Source organism: Erythrolamprus reginae, chromosome 6, assembly GCF_031021105.1.
Source record: "Erythrolamprus reginae isolate rEryReg1 chromosome 6, rEryReg1.hap1, whole genome shotgun sequence".
Taxonomy (NCBI): Eukaryota; Metazoa; Chordata; class Lepidosauria; order Squamata; family Dipsadidae; genus Erythrolamprus; species Erythrolamprus reginae.
This window is the reverse complement of record NC_091955.1, coordinates 8,699,862-8,713,261: the sequence shown is the minus strand read 5'-3', so window position 1 is coordinate 8,713,261 and position 13,400 is coordinate 8,699,862. Positions and strand designations below refer to the sequence as shown.

The 13,400-nt window shown below is 43.9% G+C and overlaps 1 protein-coding gene across 1 annotated transcript in view; it reads right to left on the bottom strand.

The window, feature by feature from the left end:
• Positions 1-10,823, bottom strand: part of PRMT8 (protein arginine methyltransferase 8) — a 43,664-nt gene extending 32,841 nt beyond the window's left edge. Inside the window, 2 exon segments of the mRNA XM_070754710.1 lie at positions 945-1,100; positions 10,649-10,823. Of these exon segments, the coding sequence (XP_070610811.1) occupies positions 945-1,100; positions 10,649-10,795 (303 nt within the window). The 5' untranslated portion in view covers positions 10,796-10,823.
• Between the last annotated feature and the right edge of the window lie 2,577 nt (positions 10,824-13,400).

Sequence of the window (13,400 nt, the reverse complement as noted above, 5' to 3'; positions counted from 1 at the left end):
GTGTACCGGAAAATCCCTTTGACATTTAAAAAGGGAGTTTTTTCTGCTTTTCTGTTGATAAAGACTTTTGGTTTTCCTTCTATCGTGTGGTGTGTGTCTTTCTGGACTAATTACCTTGCAATTACGGGCGGTTGGGACACGCTGGCAGAACACTACTACTGAAGAAGCCCTGTTGCAAATGATTCCTCCCAAGCCAATACACAGCATTGCACCAAGATTGACAGCAGAAAAAAGACCTCGTGGTCCATCTAGACTGCCCTTATACTATTTCCTGTATTTTATCTTAGGATGGATATATGTTCATCCCAGACATGTTTAAATTCAGTGACTGTGGATTTACCAACCATGTCTGCTGGAAGTTTGTTCCAAGCATCTACTACTCTTTCCATAAAATAATATTTTCTCACATTGCTTTGAGAAGCACTGAATTAACCAAACTAGGTAACATCATCAGAATAGGATTTGTGGAATGATGGAGAAGGAGGAGGAGGAAGAAGAGGAGGGGGAGGGGGAGGAAGAGGAGGGGGAGGAGGAGGGGGAGGAGGGGGAGGAGGAGGAGGGGGAGGAGGAGGGGGAGGAGGGGGAGGAGGGGGAGGAGGGGGGGAGGAGGAGAAGGGGGAGGACGATGACTACTACTACTGTAAGGGTCCTTGGTGCTCTCTGAGCTTGGTTGCTTTCTTGTAGACGTTTCATTACCGAACTAGATAACATCATCAGTGCTGGAGGAGAGTGAGGTTTGTGGAATGGTGGTGGAGGAGGAGGAAGAGGAGGAGTTTGGGGTTCTTGGAGGAAGGAAGACCAGGAATCAAAGGACATGCCCACCAGGGTTAGGACACTGCCCAAATGACCTCTCCAGTGCCAGATGTTTTGGAATCCAGCTGGCAAAAGGGAGGGGGGGATGATGACCCCAAAGCGAAATGGTAGCTGGCGCCCATTCTCCTTACCCCGTAGACTTTCTTGGCTCCTGCCTTGGCCGCGAACATGCAAAGAATTCCCGTGCCGCTCCCCACATCCAGTACGATCTTCTCCTTAAAGACGTGCTTATTGTGATACATGGAATTTCGGTAGGTTAACGTGCGCACCTCATCCTTCAGCATTTCCTGGATGAGGAGAAAAGGACATCGTCCGGTCATGTGAAAATAGAAAATTAGGTTATTTATTGAAAATCCTTCTCTCTCTCTCTCTCTCCCTCTCTCTCTCTCTTTCTCTCTCTCCCTCTTTCTCTCTTTCCCGCTTTCTCTCTGTCTCTTTCTCTCTCTTTTTCTCACTTTCTCTTTCTCTGTCTTTCTTTCTCTTTCTCTCTCTCTTTCTCTCTCTTTCTCTCTTTCTCTCCATCTCTTCCCTCTCTCTCTCCCAGAAAAACTCTCTCTCTCTTTCTCTCTCTTTCTCTTTCTCTCCCCCTCTCTCTTTCTCTTTCTCTCTCTTTTTGTCTCTCTCTTTCTCTCTCACTCTCTCTCTTTCTCTTACTCTCTCTTTCTCTCTTTTTCTCTCTCACACTCACTCTCTCTCTTTCTCTCTCTTTCTCTTCCCCTCTCTCTTTCTCTTTTTTCTCTTTTTTCTCTTTTTGTCTCTCTCTCTTTCTCTCTTTCTCTCTTTCTCTCTCTTTCTCTCCATCTCTTCCCTCTCTCTCTCCCAGAAAAACTCTCTCTCTCTTTCTCTCTCTTTCTCTCCATCTCTTCCCTCTCTCTCTCCCAGAAAAACTCTCTCACACTTTCTCTCACTTTCTCTCTCTCTCTTTCTCTTTCTCTCTCTCTCTTTCTCTCCCCCTCTCTCTTTCTCTTTCTCTCTCTTTTTGTCTCTCTCTTTCTCTCTCACTCTCACTCTCTCTCTCTCTTTATTTCTCTCTCGTTCTCTCTCTCTCACACACACACACTCTATCTTTCTCTCTTTCTCTCCCTCTCTCTCTCTCTCTTTCTCTCTCTCCCTCTTTCTCTCCATCTGTCTCTTTCTCTCTCTCTTTTTCTCACTTTCTCTTCCTCTGTCTTTCTTTCTCTTTCTCTCTCTCTCTTTCTCCCCCCCTCTCTCTTTCTCTCTCTTTCTCTCTCTTTCTCTTTTTGTCTCTCTCTCTTTCTCTCTCACTCTCTCTTTCTTTCTCTCTCTCTATCTCTTTCTCTCTCTCTCTTTCTCTCTCTTTCTCTCTCACTCTCTCTTTCTCTCCCCCTCTCTTTCTCTCTCTTTTTGTCTCTCTTTCTCTCTTTCCCTCTCTCTCTCTCTCTTTCTCTCTCACTCTCTCTTTCTCTCTTTTTCTTTCTCTCTCTCCCAGTTAAAAAAAACCCCTATTGGCAATTTTGAGAGAAGACGCCGAGGGTTTCTATGCCATGGCAACGCGAATACGTTAATCAGCGAGATCGACCTTCAATTCAAAGCGCATTTTCTTTTATCCAACCGGCAGCTGTTCCACCCGTATCATCACCGACCACAAAATTGTCACCGAGAACAGAATCTCAGAAGTGCCCCAAAATATCTAGAGCATTGGCTGTAATTAGTTTTCCAGCACACAGTTTAATATCGGCATTCTAAATCTCTGGGTGAATGCCAAGACTGCGAATGAAGCTAATATCCTTTAACACATATTTTTTTAAAAGTCACTTTCGGCTGCTCGATCCAATTATCTACTTGCCACTCCAAACCCAGAAGATTCTGGTGCCCTCTCTTTTCCCGGTGAACTAATGACAGGTAGTCCTTGACTTACAAGCATTTGTTTAGTGAACACTTACATGGAATAAAATATGAAAAAAAATGTAAGACGTTGTGGAAGAATTCAAAGTTGCTGGAACACCATCCCAGAAAAATGGAGAAAGTGCAGCAAAGGACGAAGGAAGGGAAGAGAGGAGGAAAGGAGAGAAAAGGGAAGAAGACAGTGAGGAGGGAGGGCAGGAAGGGAAGTAGTAGGAAAGAGGAGAAGGAGAAACGGAGGAGTAGGTTTAACATAGAAACATAGAAGACTGACGGCAGAAAAAGACCTCATGGTGCATCTAGTCTGCCCTTATACTATTTCCTGTATTTTTATCTTATGATGGATATATGTTTATCCCAGGCATGTTTAAATTCAGTTACTGTGGATTTACCAACCACGTCTGCTGGAAGTTTGTTCCAAGCATCTACGACTCTTTCAGTAAAATAATATTTTCTAATGTTGCTTTTGATCTTTCCTCCAACCAACCTCAGATTGTGCCCCCTTGTTCTTGTGTTCACTTTCCTATTAAAAACACTTCCTGTACTTTATTTAACCCTTTAACATATTTAAATGTTTCGATCATGTCCCCTCTTTTCCTTCTGTCCTCCCCACTATACAGATTGAGTTCATGAAGTCTTTCCTGATACGTTTTATGCTTAAGACCTTCCACCATTCTTGTAGCCCATCTTTGGACCCGTTCAATTTTGTCAATATCTTTTTGTAGGTGAGGTCTCCAGAACTGAACACAGTATTCCAAATGTGGTCTCACCAGCGCTCTATATAAGGGGATCACAATCTCCCTCTTCCTGCTTGTTATACCTCTAGCTATGCAGCCAAGCATCCTACTTGCTTTTCCTACCGCCCGACCACACTGCTCACCCATTTTGAGACTGTGAGAAATCACGACCCCTAAATCCTTCTCTTCTGAAGTTTTTGCTAACACAGAACTGCCAATGCAATACTCAGATTGAGGATTCCTTTTCCCCAAGTGCATTATTTTACATTTGGAAACATTAAACTGCAGTTTCCATTGCTTTGACCATTTATCTAGTAAAGCTATCTAGTTTAGAAAGAGAAAGAAGAAGGGAAGATCAATTAAATAAAGATCCACACACACTTTGGTTCAAAAGCACCCCTAGGCACAAATCTATTGGTAACACTATTGATTGATTGATTGGATTTGTATGCCGCCCCTCTCCGTAGACTCGGGGCGGCTAACAACAGTAATAAAAAACAGCATGTAAATCCAATACTAAAACAACTAAAAAAAACCTTATTGTAAAACCAAACATCCCTACAAACAAACATACCATGCATAAATTGTAAAGGCCTAGGGGGAAAGAATATCTCAGTTCCCCCATGCCTGACGGCAGAGGTGGGTTTTAAGGAGCTTACGAAAGGCAAGGAGGGTGGGGGCAATTCTAATCTCCGGGGGGAGTTGGTTCCAGAGGGCCAGGGCCGCCACAAAGAAGGCTTTTCCCCTGGGCCCCGCCAAATGACATTGTTTTGTTGACGGGACCTGGAGAAGGCTCACTCTATTTCTGCAATACAAGAGTTAACACAAAGAATTTCATGCTGGCCATGTTTCTCCAATTAGCAAGAGATAAGGATAGCCCGGGATGCCCGCCAGCTAGAGTCATAAATCTCTGCTAATGATGTGTCTTTGGTTTTAACTACACTCACTCAGTTTATTTGTTTATTTGTTTATTTGTTTATTTGTTTATTACTTATTTACTTATTTATTTACTTACTTATTTACTTATTTATTTACTTATTTACTTACTTACTTACTTACTTACTTATTTACTTATTTACTTATTTACTTATTTACTTATTTATTTACTTATTTACTTACTTGCTTACTTACTTACTTACTTATTTACTTACTTATTTATTTATTTGATCAATTCCAAAGGACTCAGGGTGGCTTACAACAGTAATAAAAATACAATATAAATAGATACGAAGCGATAAAAGGAAGTCGAACGTTATCTAAAACTAAAACATTATCTAAAACTAAAACCCCATAAAAAGTTATTTTAAAAATGCGGTCACAACCCTACCCATGCGCCCCATTCATAGAGTTGACTTTTGGTTGCATTTTGGTTGAATTTTGCTTGCTGCTGAGCAGTAAATGTCTCCCTTACCCTTCAGGGTTGCAGTGCACGTTCAAGCCCTAATTGAAATGTCATCTATTTTATTTTTGTTCAAGTTCTGACTAGCAATGAGCAATTAGAGAGAAGTGTGTCAATGTTCCCCAAAGTATTTTAAATTAACTTCTCCACTCACTGGATTTACAGACTCCATTTCTTCTGCAGCGTTCAAAGGAGGCGCCTTGAATTCTTAGCAGCAATAGGGTTTATTTAAAGCTGAAAACTCCTGCAATTGCCTTTCAGGCAATTGTTTGCTGCTTGGACTTTTATCCTGTTGGGCTTCGACTTTGCACAATGTGTGTCTCATTTGCAAGTGGCAAATAGCACCTGCCTTTCAATCCCTTACACTTCTGTTGCAATTGCACCCTAGTCCAGCCAGCTGCATCAAAGTGTAGTTATCAGACTTACAAAATGAAATTCAGCTCTAGGGAAAAAAGTCAGGTTCTCCGTTTGTTGTGATTCCGTCTGAGGCCCCTCAGGGAACGGCTGATCCTCTGCCGGCTTCCTGCTCAGAGGGGGAGGATGAGGAACAGGAGGTTCAGGCATACGGGGAGGAGGAATCTCAGGCTGAGGGAGAGGGAGGACAGCCAGAGTCTCCCGAGAGGGAGCTCTCCCCAGCAAGCAGCCTGGATTCCTTAGATGAAAATGCACAAGCAATAATCGATCTCCGGCAGAGAAGAGCAACACAACGAAGGGGACAATTAGCCAGGTACTTTCAGCACTAAAGAGGCAACAGCTGGGTTTGGGTGTGGTGCTCTCTGGAAAGGCTGAAAAGGCAGACCCACCCTTCCTGGCTTGTGGAGTATTATCTTTGGGAGTCCTGGGACCTGGCTGTGATCTTTGGCGTCTTGGAATTCTGGTTTGTGACTTTGAATACTGAAACCTTGGGGGGAAAAGGTGTGGGTCTTATTCTCTACAGTGGTGGGTGTGCCAGCAAGAAGTCTGCTGTATTGTCTGGCCATCAGGACTCTGCTGTGAAGTCTCATAGCCTGCCTGTTGGGAAGAACAGGTTTTTCTCTGTGTTTATTTTTCAAACTATAAAGTGCTTTTGCTTTTACCAGCATGTCTGGCTGCTTTTTCCAGTTGGTGTTGAAGTCTGGGGGCACTCAGACAGAACACCATTTAGGCAAAAAAAACCCCAAATGCACAGGTACAGCGCAGTTGGTATCTTGCTCAATAAGTAGTAACTGTGAAAGAGATCTTGGAGTCCTAGTGGACAAATGCTTAAATAACATGCCTTGGTAAGGCCACGCTTGGAATAGTACTGCATCAGGTTTTTGGTCACCACGATATAAAAAAGATGTGAAGACTCTAGAAAGAGTGCAGAGAAGAGCAACAAAGATGATTAGGGGACTGGAGGCTAAAATATATGAAAAACGGCTGCAGGAACTGGGTATGTCTAGTTTGATAAAAAGAAGGACCAGGGGAGACATGATAGCAGTATTCCAATATCTCAGGGGTTGCCAAAAAGAAGAGGGAGTTAAACTATTCTCCAAAGCACCCGATGATATTCTCTTCTCTTCTCTTCTCTTCCCTTCCCTTCCTTTCTCTCTTCTCTTCTCTTCTACTCTATTCTACTCTACTCTACTCTATGCCATGCCATGCCATGCCATATTCTATTCCGTTCCATTCCATTCCATCTCTCTGCTCTACTCTCTATTCTCTACTCCAGAGGTCTTCAAACTTGGCAACTTTAAGACTTGTGGACTTCAACTCCCAGAATTCTCCAGACAGCATAACTGGCTGGAGAACTCTGGGAGTTGAAGTCCACAAGTCTTAAAGTTGCCAAGTTTGAGGATCTCTGCTCTACTCCATTCCACTCCACTTTTATTTTTTTCTGGGTTCTTTTCTTTTTTCTGGGTTCTTTTCTTTTCTTTTTTCTGTTTTTTCTTTTCTTTTTTCTGTTTTTTCCTTTTTCTTTTTTTTCTCGCAAGAGGATGCGCAGGCACGTGAGATTTCCGTGATTTTTTTTGCTTCCACACATGCACAGAAGCAAAAAAAAAAAATCGCCAAAATCTTAAGCATGTGTGTATATCATGACATTTTGCTTTCTGCACATGCGCAGAAGCAAAATCTCACTTAGACATACGTGGGTATGCGCCGAGGATGCCCAGCTCCGTGCGCAGCTCAATTTTCGCTACCGGTGTGTTCTGCTAAATTCAAGGGTACAAATTTCAGACACACACACACGTTTGAAAATTCAAAACAATGTCCTTTATCACAAAATTCAAAATAAAGTACGTACTCTTTTTGTATTGCAACGAGCACTAGTCCCAAAACAACCGGGTAGTCTGTACAATTAACCTTAAGCAGTCATTAAATACTTAGCTAGCAGCTGTGAAGAAACTTCACACCCCTTCTTCTTCCAACAAAGTGAGACACACAAACACGTTGCTCTGCTTTGGTTTCAAAGTCGTGAAAAATCAACAAACAAAGTCCAGGAACAGCAAGGCAATCCTGAAGAACAACGGTCAGATACTCTTCCACAACGGCCAAACCCACACGCTGCTATTTATATCAGCAGCACTAATTACTGGAGCCCCACCCAAACACAGGTGGCCTCTCTTATCTCCTGTAATATGCCCTCAATTGGTCTCTTCTATGCATAACTCTGCGCCTGCGTGGGTCCATGACTTCTGCATCCGAATCGACCAAAGATAATGGAGATTGACTTCCTGGGCTGTGTGCCAAGCCCCCCTCTTCCAAGTCACTCCCATCTTCTTCTTCGTCCGAGGAAACTGCACTACCTGACTCTGTCGGCAATAAAACAGGCCTGTGACACGTTGAAGTTTCCCCTGCATCCACCTCCACATTCCTTGGGGCAGGAGCTGGGCCAGAGCCAACAACAACACGATGCGGCGTCCTCATCTATATTGTAGCAACCCACTACTGGGGATCATAGTTCCCTGAAAGCTGAGTTGTGCACTGGAGCGCTGGAGATTTAAACGCTCAGCCCTGAAGATTGCAATTCTAGCGCACAGGACCGACCTCTGTACTAGAATTGGCAAACTGTGGCTGAGATTTTAAATCTCCCGCACTACAGTGCACAGTAAAGGAGGAAAGGCGGGAAAGAAAGGGGCGGGAAAGAAAGGGGCTTTCCTTCCAGCCCCTTTAACTCTCCTTCCGGCTAGAATGGGTAAGTCCCTTACCATGGAAGGGGGTGGTTGCAGAGCCGCTGGACTGCCGCCAGCCCAATGTCCGTCCGTGGGGTGTGTGTGGGCTGGCAGGGTGGATCTGCCGCCAGCCCAATGTCCATCCATGGGGGGGACACCAAACAGGGACTGCCAAAGGGGCGCCGATGCCGAACGTGGTCCGTTCGGGCAGGGCAGGCACAGGCAGCCCTAGGAGAGAAAGCGGGAGGGAGAGAAAGGAAAGAGAGAGAAAAGGAGGGAGAGAAAGAGGGAATGAAGGAGGAAGAGAAACAAAGAAAGAGAGAGATATAATGGATAGAGAGAAAGAGGGAGGGAAAGAAAGGGAGGGAGGGAAAGAGAAAGAGGGAATGAAGGAGGGAGAGAAAGAAAGAGATATAAAGGATAGAGAGAAAGGGAGGGAGAAAAAGGAAAGAGAAAAGGAGGGAGAGAAAGAGGGAATGATGGAGGGAGAAAGAAAGAGTGAGAGATAGAAAGGATAGAGAGAAAGAGGGAGGGAGAGAAAGGAAAGAGATGAGAGGAAGGAGGAGAGAAGAAGGAGCAGGAGCGAATTATGGATGTCAGAACTCGCGTACGCGTGATAGTGTGCGCCCACATTTAATTTATCTCTTTATTTATTTAGACTTCTATGCCGCCCAGTCCCAAAGGGACTGCCGCTCAGACACTATACTTTTCCGCCCACACCGGAAAAAAATTAGAGGGAACACTGCTGGGGATGACCCCAAAAAATTCATTTCCTTTTTGGAAAAAGCACCTTTGGAAAGAAACCAGGGCCCCATAAACGCTGGTGGAAAATCACCAGTTGGCTGTTCGACTGCCTCTCACTCAAGACAGCCATTGTGGATTCCTGAACCTGTTCCCATTGTTCTGTACATCGGGCTGCTTGTGGGTGATGACCTATATTGATCCTGCAGAATGCGGCCACAGATGCATTTAAGTTGTTGGTTTTTTGCTAGAACTCTTTGTTCAGTATATGTGTCTCCAAAATCTTCTTTGCAGGTGTCCCGAGGGAGTCTCATTTATGCAACAGCAACCGGAGGACAGCTTTGGCAAAAAAAAAAAAAGGCTCTGAATTTATTTTCACGGGAGAATAGGATGACCAAAAAAAGAGAGAAAAGAAATCGCATTTGATCTCCCCTGTACAATGCTGCCAAGCCAAAGCCTTTTTATGCAGCCTCAAACGAATTGCAAAGGTAGGGGGAAAAAAATATATCCAGAGTCAACTGTGCGCGTATTTTGACCGGAGGGGCAGGGAATTAAAAACAAAGCATTCAGAGTTGGTCTTGAGTCTTGCATTTGCTTATGAAAAGCAACCCAGCGCACAAGTAGTGATAATTACATAGCTGAGACTTGTTATAATGCAGTGGGCTAACTCAGGAGAATACAGTGGCTAAACATTGACTCCGTGTGATGTGCCGGTGCCTGGAAGCTGTAAGGGTCTGGATGGAGGCCAACTGGCCCAAGCTTAACCCAGACAAGAGCGAGAGGCTGTGCTCTTTTCCTCCGAAGGACCATTCGATCTGTCTGTCCATTGTTCTGGGGGATGAAACATTGACCCCTTCAGATAGGGTCCGCAACTTGGGTGTCCTCCTCGACCCATATCTGAACCTTTATTTTATTTTATTTATTCATTTATTTTGTCCAATACACAATGAGGGTTTTAGTGGGTATATATCTATATATACATAATAAAATACATGATGAAAGTTATAGAGGAGATACTCATAGTAAAATATATCTAAGAAATAATAGAAAAGAAGATATAGTAATAGAACATATCAATGAAAGAATAGAAGAAGAAATATAGGAATAGAAGAAAGGTATAGGAGATATAGGAGAGCAATAGGACAGGGGACGGAAGGCACTCTAGTGCACTTGTACTCGCCCCTTACTGACCTCTTAGGAATCTGGATAGGTCAACCGTAGATAATCTAAGGGTAAAGTGTTGGGGGTTTGGGGATGACACTATGGAGTCTGGTAATGAGTTCCACGCTTCAACAACTCGGTTACTGAAGTCATATTTTTTACAGTCAAGTTTGGAGCGGTTAATATTAAGTTTAAATCTGTTGTGTGCTCTTGTGTTGTTGACCTATCTTGTGTTGTTGACCATCATCTCTCGGCTGTGGCCAGGGGGACCTTTGCCCAGGTTCGCCTGGTGTACCACCTGCGGCCCTATTTGGACCAGGAGGCTCTACCCACAGTCACTCAGGCCCTCATCACTAGTGTTGGGCAAACCGAACTTGCACCGTTCGGGTTCGTGCCGAACTTTGTGGCGTTCAGCACGCCGAACCTGAACCCGGACTTTTTTAAAAGTTCAGGTTCGGCGTTGGCTCGAACACTGCGAAGCGCCACTGCCCAGCTGTCATCTTCTGAGGAAGTTGGAGGTGGGGAATCCCATGATGGGATTCCAGGGGCGGAGTTTTGACATCATGAAGACTCCTTCCTGGACAGCAGAAACAGGAAGTTGAGGAGTAAATAAAGCCACGGGCCACCTCGTTTTGCTTCCTTTTATTTTATTTCAGCCCTAACCAGGGGATGAAATAATGTGCTGACGCTGGCCAGACTAAGGATGCTAGCCAGATGAACACCTGGTAGGCAGATTCTCCCCCCCACCATTTTTCTCTCCCAAAATTAAGGTGCATCTTATACTCCCCCCAAAAATACGGTACCTCGTGGATTCCAAAGTGAGCGTACGAATCAAAGTAATAATCCCTCGATGTCATTTCTTCCGGATTCAGGAGTTTCGCCAGCTTGCCTCGGCCGGGACAACTTGGCACCAATGGAGTTTGAATGGCAGGCAGGACAGGATTCGGCATGGCGACAGGTTGGAGTGGCTTGGGGCCACCTCTGTACCCCTGAAAGGCATCAAGAGAAGAGTAAATAGTCGTAGGATTTCACACCTACTGTTCTAGGCGTGGCCTACGCAGATTTTATTTTATTTTATTTTATTTTATTTTATTTTATTTTATTTTATTTTATTTTATTTTATTTTATTTTATTTTATTTTATTTTATTTTATTTTATTTTATTTTATTTTATTTTATTTTATTTTATTTTATTTTATTTTATTTTATTTTATTTTATTTTATTTTATTTTATTTTATAATTTAATTTAATTTAATTTAATTTAATTTAATTTAACTTAACTTAATTTTTATTTCTTTGCTTACTTACTTACTTACTTACTTACTTACTTACTTACTTACTTACTTACTTACTTACTTACTTATTTACTTACTTACTTCTTGGATTTGTATGCCACCCCTCTCCGGAGACTCAGGGCAGCTAACAGCAATAATAAGACAGCATATAATAATAATCCAATACTAAAAACAATTAAAAAACCCATTAATATAAAAACCACACCTACATACATACATACATACCATGCATAAAATTGTAAAGGCCTAGGGGGAAAGAGTATCTCAATGCCCCCATGTCTGGCGGCAGAGGTGGGTTTTAAGTAGCTTACGAAAGGCAAGGCGGGTGGGGGCAATTCTCATCTCTGGGGGGAGTTGGTTCCAGAGGGTCGGGGCCGCCACAGAGAAGGCTCTTCCCCTGGGTCCCGCCAAGTGGCATTGTTTAGTTGACGGGACCTGGAGAAGACCCACTCTGTGGGACCTAACTGGTCGCTGGGATTCGTGCAGCAGAAAATTTTAAACAAAGGAGCAATCCATGTACTGATATTTCAAATCAACCTTTTTATATAGAAAGCATCATTTATACAAGCCAAACTCATGCACATGAGTTCATCTTGGCAGCTTCTCAGTGAAAGGAGTTAAAAGATAAGAGTCCAGCGGCTAGGCTGATGTTGAAGAACAAAGTTAATTGCACATTCCTTTATGAGATAAAGAATCTCCAGTTTTACTGACTTATGGTTTCAGCTTTCCAAACACTCCACAGACAGGGCAATTCTACTCCAAGGGTTTTAGCAGAGAAATAACAGTTGGCTAGCGTAACATGGATGGAACCTCAAACATCAACTGACTCCATTACAAAACGTTGAAACTCCTGCAACCCGTTACTGATTGTACCATCAGCACAGTCATGGGATCAAAGCTCAGAGCCTTGGCAACTAACTAAATGAGCTGTCTATCTATAGCAGAGATGGCGAACCTATGGCACGGGTCCCACAGGTGGCACGGGGAGCAATATCTGCTGGCACGCGAGCTGTTGCCCTAGCTCTGCTCCAATGTGCATGTGTGTGCCGGCCAGCTGATTTTTGGCTTGCACAGAGGCTCTAGGAGGGCATTTTTAGCTTCCAGAGGGCCTCCAGGGAGATGGGGGAGGGCATTGTTACCCTCCCCCAGCTCCGGGGAAGCCTTTGGAGCCTGGGGAGGGTGAAACATGACCCTACTGGGCCCACCAGAAGTTGGGAAACAGACCTCCGGGGGAGTGGGGAAAGCTGTTTTTGACCTCCCTGGGCATTGACTTATGGGTGTGGGCCCTCGTGCATGGTCTTTCAGCACCCGAGGAAGAAAAGGTTTATCATCACTGATCTATAGTCTCCCATATATCCTGGCACATTCACTCTCAGACCAGGGTGTTGGTTATGACCTATAAAGCCCTACAAGGCATCGGACCAGAATATCTCCGGGACCGCCTTCCCAGGTTAGGTCCCACAGAGTTAGCCTTCTCGTGTCCTGTCGACTAAACAATGTCGTCTGGCGGGACCCAGGGGAACAGCCTTCTCTGTGGTGGCTACGACCCTCTGGAACCAGCTCCCCCCAGAGATTAGGATTGCCCCCACCCTTCTTGCCTTTCGGAAACTCCCTAAAACCCACCTCTGCCATCAGGCATGCGGGAATTGAAACATCTCCCCCTTGCCCATGTAGTTTCTGTGTATGATTCGACTGTGTGCTTGTTTTTTATATATTGGGGTTTCTTTTTTGGATTTTTTAACCTAAAACTGTAATTTAGATTGCTAAATATTAGATTTGTTACTATGTACAGTGGTACCGCGAGATACGAGTTTAATTCGTTCCGGACCTGGGCTCTTAAGTCGAGCAGCTCTTATCTCGAACGACTTTTCCCCATAGGAATTAATGTAAATAATTTTAATTGGTTCCAGCCCTCAAAAAACTCACAAAGTTAGTCTAAATTATGCAGAAAGACATGTTTTTAATGAAGAAATGTACATGTACATATAAATGAATAATGAAGTTTCTTTCACTTAACTTGTAAACTTTCTTAAACTTTTAAATTTACATATGTTCAACTTCTCTGCCACCCAATCCTGTAGGACAGAGGTCCCCAACCCTTTTTGCACCAGGGACCGGCTTTAAGCGATCAAGAGAGGAATGGGTGAATGAATGGACGGAGGGTGGGAAGGAAGGAAAGAGGGAAGGGACAGGAACAGAGGAAGGAAGCAAGGAAACTTATGAAAGGGGAGAGTAAGAGAGGAATGAGTGAAGGGAGGGA